Source organism: Ursus arctos, unplaced genomic scaffold (assembly GCF_023065955.2).
Source record: "Ursus arctos isolate Adak ecotype North America unplaced genomic scaffold, UrsArc2.0 scaffold_7, whole genome shotgun sequence".
Lineage (NCBI taxonomy): Eukaryota > Metazoa > Chordata > Mammalia > Carnivora > Ursidae > Ursus > Ursus arctos.
This window is the reverse complement of record NW_026623089.1, coordinates 16,829,232-16,853,073: the sequence shown is the minus strand read 5'-3', so window position 1 is coordinate 16,853,073 and position 23,842 is coordinate 16,829,232. Positions and strand designations below refer to the sequence as shown.

Here is a 23,842-nt window from a genome sequence, read left to right as displayed (position 1 = left end):
AAGGTCAGCAAGGGTGTTGAGGTTAGCATAGCACCTCTCTTCCTTGAGTGCAAATGTGACCATGGATCTTGTGGAGACTCAGACTCGCTTTGTGCAGAACATTCTAGATTTATAAATTAGACTTGGGCTTCATTGTTTATTTTATAGTTTGGATTCTTTCATTAAGGAGATCAGAGGCAAAAAAAAAACCCCATTATTTTGCCAGCCGGCTACCAGCAGACTCCCCCGACTCTGCAAAGGCATTAGTTTGAGTTTTCTTGAGGGACTAGGTTATTTATTGTAGATCAGCAGATTACTAAAGCTCTGTGATTTTAAAGTGATCGAAACCTAACAGGAACCCCTTCCCCTCTGCCCCGCACTTATCTTGCCAGTACTGTCACTTCCTACATTTGTAAATGACAACATTAGGGGCCCTATTAAAAGAGTCGGAGGGCTCCTGGGACCTTGGACATAGCTGAAGGCTACACACTAGCCCCTGAGGGGCTCCTGGGGCATCTGCACCACCGTAGATTTCTGGGGATTTGGATTAGGGTTGGGTGATTTTTGCTGCTTCTGCCACAGTGATTGGGGTACTTTTTCAGGCCAGAGCCTCTGGATCAGTCCACGCCGGGGGACTATTTTCCCGCCAGTTACCTGTAACTCATTGGTTCTCAGCTGGGGCGAGTTTGCTCCCCACGAGACATCTGACAATGTCTGGCTGCATTTTTGGTTGTCACAGCTGGGCAGGGGATGCTACTGTCATCTAGTGGGTAGTAGGGGTGTTGCTGGGGCAGCCCCCACCGCCGGAGTGGTCAAATGTCGGTAGTGCCGACGTGGAGAAAGTCTGCTTTAACCTAAGTGATTACTGAGCAACCCTCCCTCCTGAAAGAAGAGAACACATGCAGGTATAGGAAAGAAGATTTTAAAATGAGTGGTACACCGTTTTGCAGGTGGACCTTTTAAGTTGTCTCCCCCCCATTACATTATGTACTTAAAGAATATCTTGGTGGTTTACTAGAGTGTTCATCAAAAAAAATTAAAGATTAATAAATACTACACAAGCATGAGGATATAAACTAGCATTTTCTCAGGCTTTGGAGAGGCCGGTGCCACAGAGGGTGGTCCGTGAGCCGTGTTCTGTGTGCTGTCGTCCGGCGGTGGGTTTGTACCCCACTAGGTTGGTAGAAGAGATCACGTGAAGTCAGTACATTTGCGCTTCTCAAAACCCTAGTCTTCTACTCTTCTCATCATCTTTTGTTTTTTAAAAGCGAGAGATCCAAAACAAGTCCTCTTGCTTCTCCTGGAATACTGCAAGTTTTTTGTTTGTTTTTAAAGGTATAGTTCCAGATTACCTTCTAGAATTCGCATTTCGCTTTCTAAGTCGTGTTCTTAAAAGGAATCCTCTATTGACAGTACATCATAAATTTCATGGCTCCTCCATGACATTTCTGGGGAAGTAAATGAAAGGTGTAAATTAAGAAAAGCAAGTGTTTGTGGTTCCCACTTTAACCTTCTGTTACGTTAAATGGCTTTGTTGAAGAGGGCTGTCACTGCTCTTGAAAACTTGGGAAAATCCACAGCAAGCTGTGCCATTAGTTACCTTTGGGAGCACAGGATGTTTGATGTGAAAATTATATGGCCACATCTAATTGGGTGTATTTTCACCCCACCGGATATCAGCTCAAGAGATGACTCTTCCCCCTCCCCTGCTTTTTGAGCTAAATTGTTTAACCTGAATTTCGTGCTGTTGAGAATTGCATTCCAATAATCCAAGTGCCATTTTCAAATATCTTTTGTTTAGTAGCATGTATGTATGACCCAGCCATGTACCTTTCTAGACGTCTGGCAAGAGCTGGTCATCAATCCCTCCCTGATTTGGGGGATGATAAAGCCTATGACCCTACCCTTCCCCCCCAGTTTACACTCCTCCCTGTGCCCTGTGGAAACCTAGCCAGCCAGTGGAGAATAGAAAATAGAAACTCTCTGGACTTCGGCTTCCTGTAAAATGGGAATAATAATTCTTATCCTGCCCGTTTCCCAGAGTTGTGTATTCGTTTCAAATGAAGTGTGCTCAGAATTCAAAGAGAAAGCAGATAATGGCAATTGGGACAACTGAAACATCAAAAAATAAGTTTATTCACATACCATACAGTTCACCCATTTGAGGTGTACAGTTTAGCGGTTTTTGGTGTATTTACAGTTTTGCAACCTTTTAGGACATTTTCATCATCTCCAAACCAAAAGAAACTCCATTATCTGTTCATCTCACTCCCTGTTTCCCCCAGTGCATTTGCTGTGCCCCATCTATTCTCTGTCTTCATGGATTCGCCTCTTCCGGGCATTTCGTACATACGGAATTGAGCAACATGTGCCCCTCGGTGACTGGCTTCTTTCCCTCAGCATAACGTTCTCAAGGTCCATCCATGTTGTGGCGTCCGTCAGTATTCTGTAGGATTCTGCCATATGGATGGATCCCATTTTGTTGACCTATCAGCTGATGGTAAACGTCAGAATTTTAAAAATATAAGCTAGACCATTTGCTTTAGTTTTCAAAATTATCCCTTCGCGCTCATCGGAAGTTAAGTGCTGTTATGGTAAACACTGTATGGGGCAAAGATTTCCAAGTCTACGAGTGGTCTTCATATTGGAGCAAACACTAACCTCAACGGATTCTACCTGGAACCAGATATTGGGTAAAGACGACTGCATAGTTCCTCTTCTCCCTGAAACACAAGGCTTTTCGTGTGTAGAGGTAATAACTGTTTTGCTTGGTGACTTTTTCTGTGGGTTGGCTGAGGACTGAGACGGTATCTCCAGTGACTCAGGCCTGTCCCTGATAGCAGGACTGTCTCCTTTGTCCCCATTTTCTCCTCCGGTGCTCATCACTCAAAGGGCATCCAAAAGATTGTGATCAGATGAGGTTATTCCAGCCTGGGGAGTCTTTTTTTTTTGTGTGTGTGTGTGTGTAGTTTGCTTGTTACTGTTTTGGTTGTTGGTTTTACCTGTTGTAAATATTTAGAGGCCCAGGTATGTTTACGTTCTGGAGATAGGGAAGTGCACTGGCTGCAGTCCGCTCTGGGGTTGGTGTGGCCGAGGGTGGAGTCTCTCTGCTCGGGTAGACCCAGCCTGGGTCAGCTGCCTTGTCATCGCTGCCGACCGCTAGCCTCCGGTACCCGAGGGCATTACTACCCCGAAGTACTCCGAGGAGACACTTTGCAAGGAAAACCTGAATTTTTTGTTTTCTTCATTGGCTGTGTGTGTTAGACATAGGAATGTGAATCTCACTTTAAGAAGCAGGGAACCCTGAATGGTCTTTGAGAGAACCCTGAAAATTAAGCATTCTCTCGGAACCACCTAGATGAGAACATGTGATCCTTACTCTGGGCTCTACGTGCTAGCAGGTGGGCCATCCATTTGGTGGTGGGAAGGAACGGGAGTAAGATGGGGTGACTCCTCCAGTTTGTGTGTGTGCTTTCTCTGTTGCTGCATGCACCCACATACACGCACACGCACACACACACACACACACACACGCTCGCACGTACACACACATTTAGGATTTTTTTTTCCCTCTCAAGACTCTTTAACCTGACTTTTACTAACAAAGCAGCTGACTCAGGCAGGGTCCTCCTTGAGGAAAACAATGCTGCCTTCTGCCAGATCGCCACAGCCCCAGGCGCGTGCCCAGCAACAGCCGTGGTGCTGGTTCAAGGTAATCTGATTGGCAACAGCTGGATTCTTTCTGGGGCTGACAGAAAGGGGCCAATGTCGTTTCGGAACCAGCGATGTTAGTGAATGGAGCTGGTGAGCCTTTCCCCAAATTCTTGCGTAACTTTCCATTCTGAATGAGATGGTGTCCGGGGTTGGTCCTGCCTGTGGGAATCCATTGCTTTGGAATATTTATATCCTTAGATCCTTCCAATGGGATCCTTCCTTTTATAATGTTTGGAGAGAACTTCTTTCCAAACTATTTCAATTTACTATTAGTTTTTGTGCAATTAGGATCGTGCTTTCATAAACCCCAAGGATTTAAATAACATTTTCTCATAAATCTGCCCTCGTCTGCCCAGTGACTCCGTTACCACACCAAGAAGACCCTCTGGAGTTTGATGTTGTCAGGAAACATATTAGCAGAAAATAGTATGGTATCTAATGCTAATAATTGGTTAGTGGAGATGAGAAAGGAAGAAATGTAATTGGGGCTCCTGTGGCTAACAAGATGTGAATTATGAAAACGTTTCCAGGAGAGATTCCAGGGTTGTTCCAGAAACCTGTTATTTGCATTTTAAAACATTGGGTCTCCACCGATAGGGAACGGTGGTGCTTGCTGGTTATCCACACTGCTTTCTCTTTCAGAGTGGGGCACTTCCAATTTCCTGAGTGGTAACTGGGTCCCAGGCACACCCAGCCCCTGTGTTGTCTCTGTGGCCACACTCAGTCCCATTTGGGCTGCTTGTGTCTGTCTTTTTGCAGGAGATACACTGGTTTTGAAGGGGAGGCTCAAGTAGTAGACCGTACAAGCCCCGGTCAGCCCCCGTCCTCCTGCCCCCTCGCTTCTGCTCTGGGCTGCGCATGGTCCCCGGTGGCATACTATGGACCTGCATTCCTTCACAAAGGACCCTCGCTGCAGCGGGCGTCTCGTTAAAGGCACAGTATCACATGCCCTCCGTGAGCTGGATTCACAGCGCTTTCTGCAGCCTGTGGTTCTTGGACCTGAGCTTCCACCTCCAGTCTTTCATATCAGTGACGTCTGGGTACGGTAGCTGGGCTTGTAGTTTAGGTCAACACTCGGGAATCAACTCCTGTTCTCTCGGAGTAATTGCTGAGCATGGTTTTGTTGAGCTCGCTGGCATCCTGCCTGTCTGGGGAGATTGCATTGTTAAGGCAGCGACTCTCGGATCCATATGCACGTAATGGAGGTGGAGGTTGGCTGCAGGGAGAAGCTTCACTTTGCACGTGCCGAGGTCACCATGGAACCTCCTCCCTGTCTGAGGAAGCGGATGGGAGAGATTGACCGGTGCTCCGCCAGTGTCTGGGTGTCCAGGGAATTAGTGTGGCCTCAGAAAGGACTTCGTTGAGCGTTCCAGCGATGTCTGTTAGAAATTCATTCATTTTTTGCATGGCTTGGCTGATTTCCCAATATTAAGGTTAGCCATTTGGCATTTTACCTTTCATCCCAGTAAAGCCTTGACCTTCACTTAAAAAGCTAATTTAGTGTTAATACCGTCTGAATAGTAAAATTATCTCCTTTATTCAAAATTACCCAAGTAAGTTCTTTTTACTTTATCCCAAACTCTTTTTTGTTTTAAAGATTTTATTTATTAGCACACGCTCGAGAGGGGGGGAACACAAACAGGGGGACAGGGCAGATGCAGAGGGAGAAGCAAACTCTCCGCTGAGCAGGGAGCCCGACACGGGGCTCGATCGTGACCTGAGCTGAAGGCAGACGCTTAACCTACTGAGCCATCCAGGCGCCCCCTTTATTCCAAATTCTTTAAGAAACTATTTTATACCTACTTTTCCTTTGTTGTTTATGATACTCTGATGAAAAAAAATATGTTTTATCTCCACCTTCTCACTATCTGATACTTAGAAGTATTTTTTTTCTCCCAGAAAACAAAACAGGTTGGCAAAATTTTCTTCTAGCCAATAAGCATCTTTTGAAATGATGGTTCAAATCTGCATTCATGATACCTTATCCCTAACATATTTTTTTTTTGGCCAGGCCATGTGGAGCTTTTATCTGGTACAAGGAAGTGTTACCATGCACGTGTTGCCTTTTCTCCTCGGATGTAACTTTCTTCAGTAAATGTCTCCTCCTAGGATTTAAGGGCCATGTTCAGAAATCAAGGTGCAGTGGATTTGTACTTAGAACCATATGAGGACCTAATGAGTTCTCCTCTGCGCTCTGCTCGTCTGAAGAGTTGAAGCATGTTGGAGGTGGGTGGGGCCCTTAGAGGGCGCCCTCAAGTGACCCGACCAACTGAGCCTCAGAAATGGGGGCACACAGCTAGTTCCTGGGAGATGGCAGTGACTCTGAGGCCCTGCATCTGTCTCTGCTGAGGTGGAGAAGAGGTGAACTTTGCTTTGTAAAAAGGCACGTGAAAGGATGGAAATTGGTTTCCTCCTGTTTTGCCTTCCATTTGAACTCTGGTCTTTCTCAGCCAGGTGAGGTCCGTGAGGGCCAAGGCAGACTTCATTTCTGCATCCCGTGAATGTAGAGATGGTGATCGTGTTTTACCTCCCGCCAGTCTGTGAGCTGGCCACTTGCCATTCCTGACTGTAGGCCACGGTCTGCCATATTTGATGACACCCGCCAATCTCTGTCTGCACGCAGGTGTGCACACGTGTGCCCACATGTATGTGCCTCGCATAGACTCCTCACTTCATCACTCGCATGTGCTCACAGTTCTGAAACATAACCATGAAGAAAAGAAGTTGCTTTCCACTGGCCACGTCCGCGATCATGTCCTGGTTTGGCTTTACCTTTAATGACAAAAATGGTGGCTTGTCTGCAGCTCTGATTACAGTTTCTTTGCATCTGTGTTAAGTTGTTTGACAACATATTTCGAACGTAATTAGTTCCCACCAAAGTTACCTCACTTTCAGAGGTGAGAATTATTGATGGGGCTTAAAGCTAGAGCAGCACGACCTGTACAGACCTGAACTCTCCTTCTGAGGTGACACATGTGTCTGTGGGCTTTGGTTGGATGGGTGGATGGGTGACTGCTATTGCTTGTTTTTCAGTGTCCTTGTTTGTACATACGTGATTTGTGAGTAAATGATAAAGAGATACAAGGATTTTACCCTCTTAGCAATTAAAAAAAAAATTGTCGTTTTGCTCATTGGCTTTTTAAATGGACCGGCTCTTGCCAGTGCCTTTTTCTCAAATGGATTTCCTTTTTTTTTAATTAAAGATTTTATTTATTTATTTGAGAGAGAGAGGGAGGGAGAGACAGAGAGAGAACGACCAAGGGGAGGGGCAGAGGCAGAGGGAGAAGCAGACTCCCCAATGAGCAGGGAGCCTGATGCGGAACTCGATCCCAAGGCCCTGAGATCATAACCTGAGCCAAAGGCAGATGCTTAACCCACTGAGCCACCCAGGTGCTCCTCAAATGGATTTCTTATTCCTTCAAAGATATTGTAGTTTCAAAATAAAATTCTTCCATGTTATATACATAGAACCCTGAACTCGTTTTTAAAGTCTGGGTTTTGCTTTGTTCTTTTCTGTGTAATCCTGGGTAGGTCCTTTTATGTCTAGACACAGAGATTTAAAATAAAATGATAAAGAATTTGATTATACGATTTATAAGACCCATTTCATTTCACAATTCTGATTTCTTTTAGAGACCCACAAATAAGCCTTTCCCTCTTGCTTGGGAGAGAAAACACATAAAAAAGTGACCCAAATATATCAGGGTTTTCCAGAGAAACAGAACCAGTGGGGTGTGTGTGTGTATGAATGTATGTGTATAACGAGATTTATTGTGAGGAACTGGCTCACGCCATGTTGAAGACAGGCAAGTCCCAAGATCTGCAGTAGGCAAGTTAGAGACGGGAGAGAGCTTATGATGTGGTCCAGGCCACATTCGAAGGCCTGCGAACCAAGAGAGCTGATGGTGGAGTTCATGTCCAAAGACTGCCAGGCTGGAGGCCCTGGAAGAGCCCAGGTTGCAGTTTGAGTCTGCAGGCGTAGAGAAACCAGTGCTGCACTTGAAGCACTTTTGGGGGAGGGTCGGCCTTCAGCGGATTGGATGAGGCCCACCCACGTGAGGGAGGGCATCAGTTTTATTTAGTCTGCCAATTTTTTGTTTTTGTTTTTGTTTTTGTTTGTTTTATAGAGAGGGAGGGGGAGGGGGGAGAGAAAGAGAGAGAGAGAGAATCTCAAGCAGACTCCACACCCAGCGTGGAGCCTGACATAGGGCTCAATCCCACCACCCTGTGACCTGAGCTGAGATCAAGAGTCGAACGCTTAACTGACTGAGCCCCCCAGGCGCCCCTAGTCTGTTCGTGTTAATGCTGAACACGTCCCAAACTACAGAAACACTCAGAGTAAGGTTTGACCAAATACCTGGGCCCCCTGTGGCACAGTCAGGTCGACACATAAAATTAACCAACACATCAAACTTTCCTGAGACAAAATTTAAAACTTCTTTTTCTTTCTGTCTAAGAGGTGGGCTCAGAACTCTCCTAATAGCCAATAGCTGTTAGCCACATTGGGTCTGAATAACATTATTTCATACACAGTCTTTCTCTCTGGAGGCTTTAGTATTTTTTAGGGTTTTTGTTTCTTCAATGCTTTCAGCTCCTCCTTCTATATTTCTTTCTTTTATTTTTTTCTGGCGAAGCAAATTTTACTTTCTAGCTCATTGGGTTCCATTCTTCTGCATTTAATATTTGAATACTGTCCAGCCACTTGGTGAAGGGGGGGGCTATAAGCTCGAAAAAAACCAACAGAGTAGAGTATACAAATATTGCCACAACTTTCTTGGTGACACATCTTGATTCTTGATCCGTGTGGCCATGCCCCAGACCAGTCAGCATGCTGTGTCATCAGGTGCTGAGTCAATGGTGAAAATGAAACCCGCCACGCGCTCTGTCTGCTTTCTCTCTTCACATGCCTCCGCTTCGGACCTTCCCCTTCCCCAGGCGAAGTGCATCTCTCCAAGTCCTCCCTCACACACGGGCGGCGTAGCTGGAGAAAAGTAGGAGGCAGATTTGGTGCTGTTCAGTATTCGTGGCTCCCACCTTCTGGAGACCACATCGTAAAGTTGGTCCGCGCGGCCCGTGGCGTCAGCAGTGCTAGGCGAGCAGGAGGGCTGAATGTCAGTTCCCATAGGTGCTATTGCTCAGGGTCCCTCTCCTCATCCCAGACAGTGGCCGCAAGCCACAGTCATTCTTCTTTCAAAAAGTACCAGGTGCCTATTCCAAAATACTCCCTTATAACAACCCCCTCATCGTGCCAGGAGCATGAAACTCACGAAGCCTTCATTTACTTTTCCTGGAGTGTCTCTAGTTCTTTCCACATTACCCCTTGATTCGTGGATGGTCGATGATTGAGGTCAGTCTGGCTTAGGTGACTCGCCTACTCCAGTCAGGATGCCTCTCTTTCCCTGTCCTCAAACCCAACCCAAACTGGCCTCAGAAAAATGCGTGTATTGACTGAAAAGTGCCCAGGTGGCATGCATCAGGCATGGCTGGATCTAGGGGCTCATTTCCTCTCCCTGACTCTGGGTTGATTGATGTCCCCTGATGAAAGCAGGTTGAAGTCCAGAGAGATCTTCTCTTCCCCCACAATTCTGAACCAGTGGTTGTGGTCAGGGGGTGTAATATGCTGAGTGCAGTTGGACCGAGGGGTCCACTCCACGTAAACGACATGGCTTGAGAGTTGGGGTGGTACCTCCTAAACAACTCGAGGTACTCCTACCAGAACAAGTACAGATGGATGCTGGGCAGAAAACTCGGTGGAGGTCTTCTTCTAATCTTTACGATCCATTGAAGAGTTTTGTATTTATTAGGGGAGACTCTGCTGCAGTTCTTTCCCATTACAGAATGATTTTGTATTTGTAGGTACATTTGAATTTGTTTACAAGACATTTTTTTACCCTCCAAAATTTGAAGTGGCTTAGAAGATTTCACATTATACACAAAGATTGGAAATGAATATTTAAAGAAATGAGAAAAAAGAAAAAAAGAAAAGCAGGGTAGGCCCAGAAGAGACGATGAGGACAGGGCTTATCTCACACATCTCAAAGCTGGGAGCCCCTAAAGAGTCGGTTGAAGTGATGTGCAGATTTGGCTCAGAGGCTCCCAGATCTGGATCTTAGACAGAGGGGTGTGTGTGTGTGTGTGTGTGTGTGTGTGTGTGTGTGTTTGTTTCTGTGTGCGCGCGCGTGCACAACTTGTCCTCATAAGCCACAGGCCCCTGTGGGAGTATAGACCCCGAGGAAGGGCCATGGGAAGATAATAAAGATGCTGTGGTCTTTGGTAACCTTAGATGCATTGCTTCTCCAAACTCCTCTGGGGCACTTGCCCTTGGGAGCCTTGCCTCTTTGCTCTCAGCACAGTGTAAGAAAACAAAGCAAACAGACAGGGATTTAAACCCCCATATTGCTGGGTTCCTTCCAGGAACAATGGGAGGTTTAAACCATGTCACCTCTGGTGGGAGACAGTAAGGTGAGTCACCACTGTGACAAGGCAGGATAGGATTACCTTAGTTGTAAAGCTGGGCTGATCTTGAAAATGGACTCCTGCTTGCTTAATGACTCACATTCCTGTTTACAAATGAGTGCTGTGGAGAAATGCAGAGTGGGAGGTTCTGTTTCCCAGACAGAGACCAGAGACCGCCAGCCATGGGCAACCACTGCTTCCTCTGAGGGCTCGGGCTGCCCTTTCTGGGGTGGGAGACCTCTGGCTTCTGGCAATGGTGGCTTTCCAAGTCCAGACACAGGGACAGCTGCAGCCAGCCAGGGCCCTCGGGCAGCCCCAGTTTGCTGACCACGCGGCCCCTTCCTACTTGGGAGTTCACGTGGCCTTTGAATGCTTATAATCCACCTGGACCCTCCCCTCACCCCCCACCATGGGAGGACCAGGTAATATGGTAACCATGTAAATTGTTCTGGAAATTGGTTGCTGTTTTGTAGAATTCGTCCTCTGTTTCCATCAGTTTCCTATCTCCCAGAGTCTTTAGCACCCACTGTGCTCATTCTGCTGCTCATGGGTGAACGTCAGAACATAAGATACTGGGTTTTGGGCTCAATCTCATACTCTTATTCCTGAGTTCTGTTATTCAGGATTAAGAAGGGTAAAGAGTTTATTTATGGCATTTTTCCCCTCATATAAACCCTTTAAAAACTAGAGTAGAGAAATCATACATCAATACAAAGGACACAGACATTTTCCTTTTTAAAAGACAATTAAAGTGATATTTCTCTGTTGTGAAATAACCCCTCTTGGATCCCAGGCCTCTCTCTATGCCCCTGAATTCTCTATCCTATTGATAGCGCAGTAGTCAGCATCTGGACGGGCAACCGAGTCTACACAGCAGCACCATGAGTTGACTGAGACCTGGTCCATATTCCTCTTCTGCCATTTACTCGCTGTGTGACCTTGGGCATGCTCCTTAACGTCTCTGAGTCAGTTTCCTCCTCTGCAAAATGGGCACAATACCTACCTCACAGGGTGGTTGTGAGGAGCGGCAGGACAACGTGCACGTTCCCGTCTAAAGCACAGGGTAGGCAGGCAGGGAACCGAAGCTGCGGGCCTGCTAGAGCTCCAACTGCGCTGAAATGCAGTACGGCACATGCTTCTTGAGCACGCAAGGTGCGTGCTGCCAGATATTTCCCGGGGGTCCAGAGATATAAGTGTAGTCGTCCAGCAGAGGGGAAGGTGACAGTAGGACTGGGTGGGACCATATGTGATTGCATTTTTGTAGGGTAGCAATACCAGCAGTATCACGTGGTTTCAATTAATAGAAGATTCAGTAAGGTAAGTTGAGAGAGAGAGAGAGAGGGAATGCCGGCCAGCTGGCCCACTGGGGTCTCAGAGCAAGGAGCGGCCAAGGCCACTGGGGGAAGGATGGGCAGAGGTGGGGGCAGCAGGCAAGGAGAAACGCCGCAGAGAGGAGGCCATGGTTAAGATGTTGCTAGGGGTGGGCCCGAAGCTGGAATGCAGGGAGGTGGAAGAGCCCAGGGGTCGCATCGGGAACCATCGTCCTCCTCGCTTGGAGTTTGCAGAGAAGTGTGGGGTCAGAGAAGAAAGTCAGGCTGGGGGCCGTGAATGCCTTGGTGACTGCATCCCCCTCCCTCCCAAGCCTCACTCTGTTCCCCTTTCTTCCTGGCAGCAGTGCCCCCTCCCTTGCTGCACTCAGGGACATGACTGTCAGCACTTCTACCCCCCCTCAGACTTCACTGTCAGCACTCAAGTCTTCAGGGACATGAAAAGGAGCCACTCCTTACACAAGGTTGGGGAGCCCTGGTGTTTGGAGGTAGGTCTCGGAGCAGAATGACGGTATGAGACGAGCTAGCTCTGAAATGAAACCACCCATCCAAAGTTTACCTCGCACTAGGGCAGGGCCCACGCGCCATGGCCCCTGAATTCCCGTCAGGTTGCTGTCATGTCGGGTGCCATGATGTCTGGGTGTTGTGATCACCGATAGGTTTATCACCGCCATAGAATGCCAGTTTACGAGGAGAGGGTGGAGGGTGGTGCCCCTGTGAACCCCAGGTGCCCGGCTCCCAGGAGAGGCTACACGTGGTCCAGTGTCATGCGTAGCTTCTGTGAGAGTGATGAATAGTATGTCATCCCATTAAACTTGACCCCTAGGAAATGATTTCCTGGGACCTTTCACACAGCTCCCAGGGGGAAAGAGAAGTTATTACTTCAATTTTGCCTTTGTTCTTAGTTATTTAGAACTTATAGATTCTCTTGGAGACTTGGGAATGCTGAGAACTGCTCAGTCCTCTGCAGTGGGACCTTCCTGAGGCAGCTGTGAATGGCTTTTCTAGCAGACCTGGCTGTCCAAGGACAGGAAGCATTGTTAATTTCCTTTAAATAATTCAATACGATGTCAGTACCCCACATTGCTCCATGCTTGGGAGTGACAGTTCTCTTCAAATTAGCAGTCCCCAAGAACATGCTTTCGTTTTCAGAAAAGCCAAAGTCAACGCAGATAAAATTTTGATGGAACTCTTTAGACTTAAATGGCAAATGATTTAGTATTAATGCTAGTTGTTTTTTAAAGAAAAAATGAATATTTAAGAGCCAATGAGTAAAACTTCTGTAACTTTTAAAAACATTCATAGTATACTTCCTATGTGCTGGGTGCTGTGTTGGGTATTAGGGCTTAATGTTGGGATGCGTTTCTTTTCTCATCATTCCTGTGTCTGAACTTGAGAAAGACGTCACAGAACTGGAATTGGACCTTGCAGTAGTTTTGTATTTTCTTCTCACTTGATGTGACACCAAGGGTGCTTCCGTACACTACGACGTGTCTTAATTCTGGTCCGTAACTTCGTGTGTTGGTGTCACGTGGAAATCGTCCTATGTCGTGGCCCCCTCCTCAGCCAGATGGGAATCAAACTGAAGATGTTTCTGGTCTCTTTGGAAACCCCCCTTCTCCTCCTGTGCTGGTCCCTGTGCTGGTCCCTGTGCTCAGATTGCCTAGAGCCCATGAACGGAGAAAGCCCGTGTCCTTTGATGGGTCTAGGGGTGACAGGACAGGAAGGCCTTCTTCGGTGCAGTAGCCGTGGCCTGAGAGAAGCCTTTCCCAGCAGCCCCCCCTCCCCCGCCGGTCCAGCTGTAACCAGTGTAGCTAGCTGTTCTGACTGTGGGTGAGGCCACGCTGCACACAGCCACCCCTCCACTGGGGCCCGGCAAATGGTAACTCATTAATCTTCGGCCAGAGTGGTGAGGTGGACAAAGGAGAACCAGGCACTCATTTTGAGTATGAGGAAAATAAAAGAGGAAGACTGGGTTTCTTCCTTATAACTCGAGATCCGCAGGCGCCACTTAGATCCCGGACACCGTGACTATGTTCATTTCTCAGCTTTGCCCTCAGGACACAGAAACAAGTTCTGGGAACCATCAGTAAGCCCCGCTTCCAGGATTGGGTCTCAGTCTCTAAACTGTGAATAGTCCAGACACACAGACACCACTGGGGGGCTGTGGGAACTTGGGCAAGTTCCCTAGCTGCTCTGTGCCTCAGTTTCCCTGCTGGCAAAGGGAAATCACACGTGGGCTGCTGTGAGCGTACAGAGTGCGACTTGGCCAGAGGAGCTGGTGTCTGGCAGGAGTACTCAGCAGGACCCCTGGGGACTCGCACACCGAACGTGTCCGTGTGGTGGTCCAGCCACTGCTTGGGTAGCTCAGTAGTACAGCTTGCTTCGCCGTAGACGTTTTCACGGAACAGTTAGTATCCTGTGTAGTACTTTCTACTTCAGGAATTGTGGTGGGAGAGGGAAACCCGTATCCCCAGTGCGGGTGTGTGAGGGGTGGCTCTGGGCAGCATCGCGGAAACCACAGGGGACTGGGGTCAGAAGTAGGACTGAGTCCAATGTTCCCTCACGTCTATTGGCAAGGGGCTTCCCCCCTCCAGGATACACTCCCTGTGTCTGTAAAAGGGGGTGGGCGTGGAATACCTGCCCAGCCTGCTTTGTGGGGAGGGGGCGGGGGCGCACCTACCAGGATGCCTGGAAATACTGATCAGAGTAAGATTTCACGCAGCGCCTCCTATGGGCCAGGCCCTTCTGGAAGTGCTTTGCTTGTAGTAACTCTTCAGAACCTGACAACTGTCCGAAGAGGGAGATGCTGTGATCCCATTTTGCAAGTGAGCCACAGGGAGGTGAAGCACCTGCTTGAAACCCTGCGGCACAGGGGCATCGCCGTAGAACTGCTGTTACTGAAGCCCAGGGGTCAGAGTCTTCCATAAGGGCCATCTTCCACTTGCTAAAGAAGGTGTGTCGGGTCCTGTTCAACACCCTGCCTTCTCAGGGGCGAGGAGGAAGCTTTCGATTCAGAACATTCAACGTCAAGTTTCTGCCTTACCAGTACCACATTCGGGATATTTTCTACCCTGGCCAGATTCAACTTTCCTCGTCCCTCCCTCTCTTTCCTTGCAAGTTGGCTGGATTCTATCACCAGCCCTCTCCTCCAGGGAACCAAAGTTGGTAGACCAATTGAGTAAATATGACTAAGAAAGTCAATATGCACCTGGGCAGGCATGAGTCACTTTTTTCTAGTTAGCTACTCATGTACATTTTAAAGCTAGCCACACAAAGTCATTACATTGGGGCTATTAACATGTTTAATAGTGACAATAATAGGGTGTGACCCGTGGCACAAGTGCATTCAGATAAGAAAAGAGTGTTTTTTCCTGTAATTGCTGAGTTAATACCATTTTCACGGAAATGCTTGCAAACCACCTTTTAAAAAGTTCTTTGTCTGAATCCTTCCCTCATTGCTTGCTTCCCCCTTTCCAAGGGTTCTATAAATTTTTCCCGATCAGTGGGTGGGGATTAGCAAGATGGCAAGCTCTGTCCCTTTTGATGTTTTGGGTGACCTACCCTTTTGCTAGCGTTGAGCCCACTTTTATTCCATAGTTAGGGATATGGGAGTGAGTGAGTGAGTGTGAGTGTGCGTGTGTGTGTGTATAGGGTGCGTGAGCGTGTGTGTGCGTGCGTGTGTGTGTATAGGGTGCGTGTGTGTGTGTGCGTGTGTGTGTATAGGGTGTGTGAGCGTGTGTGTGTGTGCGTGTGTGTGTGCGTGTGTGTGTATTCGGGAGGCACATTATTATTGTTGGTGCTTAGTAATCTCTCAACTTACACATTTGAGGAAAAAAAAGAGACATCTGCTAACTTTGCAAAAAGCTAGTTGCACAGACAGGGAGTGAACCCTTTTGGTGAGGAGGAAGTGAAACTTTTCTTAGGTTTATTAGACCACATCCTATAAATCTGTGGCTTATTATATGTCTGATTTCTGAAAAGCATGGCATCACAGCTGAGGTTATATTTTTGCTTGTTAGTCATTGAAACAAATACAGATATTGCTTCATTTCCTTGGTACTCTATTTTTCAGTACATGTTATGTATGGAAAATCTGGATTTACACAACAAAGTACAGTAGAAGGGACGTATTTGCTTTATAAATCTCTGCATTGTAACTTTGCAAGCACTCTGTTAAGCTAGAATGTTTCATTTGTCTTCCTACTCCCGATTACATAGAGAAGCAATGAGAAAACAGTAAAAGTACCTCTCAAAGGCAAAGTTAGTATTTTTTTTTAAAGATCTTTTTTTTATTCATTTGAGAGCAAGCACGCGAGAGCATGAGCAGGGGGAGCAGCCGAGGCAGAGGGAGAAGCAGATTCCCCGCTGAGCAGAGAGCCTGATGTGGGGCTCAATCCCAGGACCCTGGGATCATGACCCAAGCTGAAGGCAGACGCCCAACCAACTGAGCCACCCAGGTGCCCTGCAAAGTTAATATTTTGATAGACTTCCTTCTAGTCTTTCGAGAGATGTGTTTTAACAAATCATAGGCAGGCTCCTATCATAGTACATGTAGTTGTTTGCTGTTTATTTTCGATCTCTCACGATGGAAACACTTTCCTATGTATGCCTTGAAGAGTCCTGGTGAAACTTATGATGGTGGCCCATTCTGGATGCGGGTGTCCCTCAATAGGCTTAGTCACAGCCCCAGCACAAACAGACTGTTTCTGAAATGCCACAGTCACAGTGCAATTGCATGGCACGCCGGAGCGGACGTGAGTTAAAAATGACGAAGGCAAAATGTCCCCAGACGGTCCGTACTGCCCTCATGATGTGTGTGACCCATAGCTTCGTGTGTACAGCCCTGGGTCATTCTGTGCCGGTGGACCAGCAAGTTCACCCCCCAGCCAAATTCATTCTCAGGGTGGCATCGTTAGTGGGACCACCCATATTATTTTGCTGTTTCTCCTTTGTCATTCTCTCCTTGCAAAGATTGCTTGTTGAATTCTTCGAGGTCCAGTGAATGCATGAATTTCCTCTGCCCATCAATCACCCCCGCAGTAGAAATGGACCCTGTGGGGCCACACTTGGAATTTCTAATGCCTCAGTGAGATCACATTCCCGGTGCCTCGTGATGTAGTCTGTCTCCTACGTGACTGACATAGCTTGGCCACAGCTTGCCCGGGGGAACAGGCCCAGAGAGGGAGAGGACCATTCTAGGCCCCCTTTCCCATGTTGCTTGCCATTCCTCAGACCGAATGCTGTGAAGGCTGTTCCTTTCACTCCTTACACGTTTCCTCTCACCTCATGAGGCCGGTGTATGGAGTTGGAAGCCCAGGCCGACCCAGTGCACCCAGGTCCTGCAGGGAGCGCACCCCTGTGGGAGGTGCAGGTGTTCCCTGCCCTGCGGCCAGGACTGTTGGGCCGCCTGACGTCCACCAGGCGCCAGAGGCCCTATCGCGGCTCTTATCTTTGTGACTGCCTCCCTTTTCCCCATTCTTTGTGAGTCACATGTTTTCTTGGCGTCCGTGTGACAAAGGTCATTAATAGAGAAGACTTGACTTTTGATGCGTGACATGTTATCACCCACACAGTTTATTGTTTGGGTCCTCCCCTTTTGTAATTCTCTGAGGCGACAGATCACTTTTTAATGCGCTAACCTGTGTCCGGGGCGAGTTCAAAGGAGTCTAAAGATTTTATTTTATTTTATTTATTTTTTATTCCTTATAGGTTCCCCCTGATCAACTGACTTGGTCCGTATTTGAAGAGAGGGGGTGGATGCTTTCCACTACTGGTTGTGGCGTTACCTGTCACATTCGTCTGTGTGTCTGTCTGTCGTGGCATCTCTGTTCCTCAGAGTACTTTCCTCTTGTTGGTGTGTTTAATGATGTCACGGAGGCAGATGTTTGGAATTTGAGAACAAATAGGAACCACAGTTCAGCCCAGACTCTGGAGCTGCGTTTACTCATTTCTCTTAACGGCGATGACTGTCGGGTGAGCGAAGTAGGAGGTCTGAGTGTTAAGCTTTCCTTCTCAGGCCGGCCCTGCGCACCTTATTCAAAAGGTACTTCCTGCGTCCGCTGCTGCTCGTTTAGCAGGAGGCAGTGCTAAGAAATAGATTCTCTTCCTGTATTTCACCCATTTCCAACGTTCTCCATCGTATCTCTGAATGTCCCCTTTCAAGCCTGTTTGCGTTAACAAATGCTGTAGTGGAAAACCTGTCTGTCTTGGTTTGCTTTGGGGAGGAAGGTGACACATGTGGCACCAAGTGTTGGCTGTCCTTCCCATGGCGGTCCTCCTCCGATCAGTCGCTGGCCCCGCTACTTGTGCAGAAAATGAGGAAGGAGGTGGCCTTTGTACAGCCGCAGGGTTTTTGACTCTTTGTTAGAAGGCTCCTGGGACATGTGTGCCTGTCCGTGTGCACACGCACTTGTCTGGGGCCTATTCCTCCCCCCCCCCCCCCCCCCCCCGGCACGAGCACACAGTCAGCTCAGTGACCAGTGCAGCAGGAGAGAAACATCTTTTTCTGGGCATGTGTGTGCTCAGAGTGAAAGTTTCTGTTTTGGAAAGTCAGTTCCTTCCGACGAGGGAAGGAACTAAAGTCACCAGAGAAAGAAGAAGGTGAGAGGCAAGGGAGGTGGGAAGGAATTGGCGTGACAGAAGGGGGCGCGGCTGCCCCCACTGGATTTATGTCCCAGCGCCGGCAATCACTGTGTCTGCCGAGCTTTGCTGGAACCCCTGCGATGCAGCCCCGTGCCCCGGCGGTGGCCTCTCGCTGCTTAGGAAAACAGAGTTGGCAGGAGAGGATGTGGGGTTGCACATGAGCTATGGGGCCGGGGGCACAGGGATCAGGGGAGCTCTCAATCACTGCTGCTCAGCCTGGCTTCCCACACTGGGTTTCTGATGGCCCCGGTGCTTCACCGGGAGTCAGGGTGACCGGTGAGAGATCCCCCTCTGCCTGGGAAACGAGGAGCGCCTCCACCGGAAAGCGGAAGAATCTCATAAGCATCTGGAGGGACATCCAGCTTGTTGGTGGTTCACAACTCTGTCTCCTGGATGTTTCTTTCCTCTTGCTGCTTTTTCATGAGCACATGAGAAGGATGGATGGAGGTGGGCAGAGGCGGAGATGGCTTGTGGCATCTTCTGTCGGCTTCAGGAATGTATGTGGTTCCCAAGGGAAGTGGGGCAGCCCTGGGCCTGTGGCTCCCATCATGCACGGCTCTGTTCGCTTCTCAAGGAAACGGGACCCTCCTCTTTCTCCTTGGCCCTGTCCCGCTTTGGACAGCAAAATGGACTCCGAGCCGGTCCCTCGGGGGATGGGGGGGTAGCTCTCCTCATTGCAGTTTTGCTTGGCTGGGTCACCCTACAACTGTCTATTTTTCAGTTTTGCACTTACTATGTATGCTTTTGTGCCCCTGATTTTAGATGCAGGGACCAGGTTTCTTTTGAGATGTATGATTAAAAACAAATACACACACACATACACACACACACTCACACAGTTGACCCTTGCACAACATGGGCTAGAACTCCATGGGTCCACTTCTCTGCAGATTTTTTTTGATAAATCCAGTACAGTACTATAAATATATTTTCTGTTCCTAACAATTTTCTTAATAACATTTTCTCTTTTCCAGCTTCCTTTATTGTAGGAATGTAGTATATAAGACATATGACATATAAAATATGTGCTAATCGACTGTTTATGTTATCGATAAGGCATTCCGTCAACAGCAGGCTATTAGTAGTTAAGTTTTGGGGGAGGCAAAAGTTATATGTGGATTTTTGACTGTGTGTGTGTGGGGGGGTCAGTGTCCCTAACATCTGTCCTCCTGCCCTTCCCTTTGTTCAAGGGTTAACTGTATTTTAAAATCTATCATCCAACCAAATTGACTTCTCTTTCGGTCTACAGTTCTATGAATTTTGGCATAAATTGGTATGACCCCCACTGCCATCAGGATCCAGAGCTGTTCCGTCATCAAATATACATTCTCATGCTGTCCCTTTCTTGGTCACAGAAAATGTGGATTTTATTTTTGTCATTTTTACCAGTTGAAAGGTAATGTGGACTTGAATGATCTCTCTCTCTCTCTCTCTCTCTCTCTGAGAGGTTAACGTGTCACTGTTGATTATTAGACTCTCTGCTCTTCCTCTGTGCCTTCTTCAGCCAGAGAGATGCAACTGTGGTGCCTTGGCTGTCAGCTTGTTAGTTCCTGACAAGTCTTGGTTGGATTTTCTGTGTTTTATACTGGCTGTTCTTGCCCACGCACCCGGTAGGCTTTGGCCCACTCTGTGGATTTAGGAGAACTCAACCTAATTCTGACAGTGGCCAAAGACCAATCCAATTAACTAAGGACAAGGGATATATGTTATTGCCAACTGTATAGGCAGCAATGTGATAGGAAACAACGTTTGGAATATTCTGCTTTGAATTATGTATATTATCCTTTCCCAGATGTCAGGGCAGGCGATCAAGGTTTGGGCATAACGTCAAAGATGTAGATGGTGCATTTTCTGTAGGTTTTGTTGACCCAACGTGGTTCTCCCAGGCTGTCCTCACTTGTCCCATTACTTAGGCGAAGGCAGGAATTGAGGGCTTAGAGCACCTGACGTGCTTCCAGGATCATTGGTGCGTCCCGGTTAGGTACTGGGACAAGCTGGGACAGGCATGGGAAGGCCAGAGCTACCATTTCACCTGTGGTGGTTCAGAGCTAATGCTTTCTTAGGGAAAAGTGAAATGCAGGGACATGTGTGTGTGGGTGTCCTCCTCTTGAGAAGTGAGCAGAAGTGACCTCAAAGGTCCCCTGCTCAGAGTGTCACACTTGACTGGACAGCAGATGATGCCTTTGCTGTAGATTCTGCTGGGGAAGGTACAAGCAATTGTACACATGTAAATTCTTGTGTCATCTAATTCCTGTCTCTGTAATGACTTGGACCCTTGCCATTGCAGCTAGTTGACAAGTGGGAACGGTGACCCAGTACAGAAAGCAGAAATTATGGGGGAGGTAACATCCAGAAACACAGTCGTAGCTCTCCTTCTGGCTTTCTGGCATCCAAAATCTCTTTAGAATCAGGAAGAAGAATTACAACTGCCTTCGATAAAAGTAACCTGACTCTCCCTTGCCAGGCTGAAGGAATCTGAGTTCGGTAGATTCAGGGCATTGGTGATTCAGCTAAGAGGAGTGAGTTTGGCTGATAAGGAACTACCATTGTCAGGCTACAGGTTTCTATAGAGGAATGTCCTCCAGGTGGATGGAGAATGGTTTTCATTTAAAGAAAGCACCACCACCACTAAGCAAAGCAACGCAAGCCTGAGTGCCTAGGCCAAACAAGAGGAGCAGAGCAGGTTAGAAACAAGTTGCTTTTCTGCATCCAGATTGAAATGATAGGGGACTTGAGACAGCCAGCAGTGGCATGATTTTCGTAACTGGTGTGAGTGTAACCGTGGAGCCTGGGTGCCATAATTCTCCAACTTGCCTCCAGGAGAGCATGGGGATGGCCCAGCTCCCCTCTGAAAGTACTCGCCATTTGTCTGATTGACGTTGGAAGCATCGTATCATTTCTACAAACACTCACATGAGAAGGTTTATTTTTTCTATTTGGGTGACAGATCGCATGTTAGGGCACTAAAAGATGAAAGCACTAAATATTTGCTTTAGAGAAACAGCGAAAGATTCTCTCATCCTCCCAACCGAAAACGGATGGGCTTAGAATTCCATTAACAAAATTGACTGTCTGCAGTTAAACTTAGTGCCCCCCTCTAGGCATGACTAACAAGTGGGGTAGAAAGCAAGGCTGGACAGTGGAGGATTGTACTGGATTCTTTTTCATGTTGAGTGGAACAGGGCCGTTCTGTGGAGATTGAGGTCCAAGTCAGCCCAAGAAATTCTTGCCTTCTTCCTTGGCGTTGATCTCCTCCTCCTGGGCCTGTAATAGCACGGCCTTCCCGTTGGATTTCCTCTCCAGGAAAAGCATCTATGTGTTCTTCTAGTGTTCAGGTTTAATGATAAAATCGTAATTCTCGCAGGCCTTTTTGGTAGGAGATCGTTTGCCTCAAAAGAAGAGAGGACTGCGGTCTGGTACTTGGTTATGGTTCCTGCAGAGTCCGCTTCCTGGAATGATTGGGGGCCTGCGGTCCAGATTCCGTGACTTCAAACTCTGGCTTGGCCACTGGCTAGCTGAGTGACCAGGTATATCTCACTAAAGCCCATCGAGGTCTAAGTTTTTCCATTTATAAAACAGGGACATTTTTGGGGGCGCCTGGGTGGCTCAGTTGTTAAGCGTCTGCCTTCAGCTCAGGGCTTGATCCCAGGAGATCAAGCCCCACATCAGGCTCCTCCGCTGGGAGCCTGCTTCTTCCTCTCCCACTCCCCCTGCTTGTGTTCCCTCTCTCTCTGTGTCAAATAAATAAATAAAAATCTTGGAAAAAAAAAAAAAAAACAAACCAAAACAGGGACATTTTTGTACCTACCTTCCATTTCTTGGGAGACTTCAGTGGATTTGTGTGTGTGAGGCTGATGGCGTACTTGGAACCTGGTAAGCATCTGTCAACATGAGCTCTGACTTACTAATTCTCAGTGGGTATTTCTTAATTCATCTCTTTGGTGGGAAGAATAGAAACGTGAACTCACTCCCTGGTGGGGGGTGTGGTTTAGTATGAATACTTACCCACCATTTGTTAAAAATCTGCTGTCCTTTGGGCTTTGGCTCCAGTGTTTTATAATATTCTTGTTTCACCCTCACAGCTAGTCCATGAGAGAAATACTAATATTGTTCCCATTTTATATATAAATTAGGTAGTAGTAGCATTTATTGAGTGCTTTTTCTAAAAAAAAGATTTTATTTATTTGAGAGAGAGAGAGAGATAGAGAGAGCATGAGCGGGGAGGAGGGAGAAGCAGGCTCCCCACTGAGCAGGGAGCCCGACGTGGAGCTTAATCCCAGGACCCTGGAATCATGACCTGAGCTAAACGAAGGCAGATGCTTAACCAACTGAGCCCCCCAAGCGCCTGTTTTGAGTGCTTTCTGTGTATCAGCTCTTGTTGAAGTGATTTTCATCTGTTAACCCATTAAATCTCCGAATAGGTAGGAACTGTTGTCCTCATTTTTAAAGAGAAGGAAATTGTGGCACAAAATTAAAAAAAAATATGTCTTTAGTTCCACTGAGAGTAATTGGTTAGGGGGTGGGATTTAAAGACTGGGTCTTCATATGTTTGCAAAGGTGAGGTGCTCACCTCCCCATCGCACTGTCTCCCCCTGTTCTGCAACGTGCATGGGCCCAGCTCACCGCTATCATGGACGGGAAGCATTGAGCAGACACACAGATGCTCTCCAGATACGCCAGTTTATGATAGTTGGAAGGAAAAATCTTTATTACCGGAAGTTGTGGCTTCTGAGTCTCTTGGCAATTGGCAGCATAGATTTTTGTTTTGTTTTGTTTTGTGTGTGTGGTTTTGTTTTTTAAATAATTAGAAACAGTTAGACTCTTGTTACCACCCACAGTAAAAATTGCTTGAATCCCACAAATTAAGGGAAAAAAATTAGGCCACTTGGTAGAATGATTAAAACGGGGCTTTAAAGAGGAAAGTTTATTTTGCAGAGTGAGCTTTAGATGTGTAAATGCTGAGGCTCCCTGGCTTTTCACCTCCTCCTTTGTCTGAACTCAGACTCAAACCATGTTAAAGGGGGTTGGGGACGAGGGGAGCGATTCTGCGCAAGATGGCTCCGGGAAGAACCCCACATTTTTTTGTACTTATTAATGGTATGTCTTTTGTGTGAGTGGGTGTGAGGACCAGAGCATAAAGCATATATTTGCACAGCGTGTGGTCCTTTCTGCTGCATTCCATTCCCCATCATGGTGGGCTAAGTTAGGAGGAGGAGGAAAAGCAGGAGACTTTGACACAGCTTCAGCAGTTTCCACTGTGTGGACCTCATCCTGGAGGCTGGAGTAAGCCAGCCCTCTTCCCAGGTCCAGGAGGACTGAATCAGTGTAGCGGGGACTCTGCGTTCCCTAGGACTGGGCTCTAATTCTGCAAGTGGTGCCCCCACTTGTGTGCGAATGACGTCCGGGCCCTTGTGTGTACGTTGTTCCCCTCGCTCACCCCCTTGCTGAGATTGAGGATGGGCCACAGTCTGAGTTGATGCCTTTAGTCAAGTCAGATGTGCTGCCTGTCCATTGGAGATCCTTCACCCCCTCCCATCTCCACCAAAACCTTCCTTGGAGTTTCGAGACTGTAAGTGGTCACATGGGTGAAGAGATGATTTCCTAATCCTTGCGGGAGCCCTAAGGATTTGCCTTTGTGAAAGAAGGAACATCCTGCTGGAGGGGTATCTGTCTGTGTGTCCCATTTTAAACCACATTGCTTTTGACTTCTCTTCTATGAT

At 47.5% G+C, this 23,842-nt stretch overlaps 1 protein-coding gene across 50 annotated transcripts in view; it reads left to right on the top strand.

Annotated features, from left to right (window-relative positions):
• The window catches only part of TCF7L2 (transcription factor 7 like 2), a 194,951-nt gene that overhangs the window by 110,345 nt on the left and 60,764 nt on the right, over positions 1-23,842 (top strand). For 14 of the 50 annotated variants that reach the window (XM_026494136.4, XM_026494139.4, XM_026494135.4 and 11 more), the window contains one exon: positions 11,822-11,965. The exons of 29 other annotated variants lie outside the window; for them this stretch is intronic. In XM_026494136.4, coding sequence (XP_026349921.1) covers positions 11,822-11,965 — 144 coding nt within the window. Of the gene's footprint in view, positions 1-11,821; positions 11,966-12,679 lie in introns of those variants that run through there. 7 more of the 50 variants (XM_048219098.2, XM_044382128.3, XM_048219101.2 and 4 more) reach the window with 2 other exon arrangements.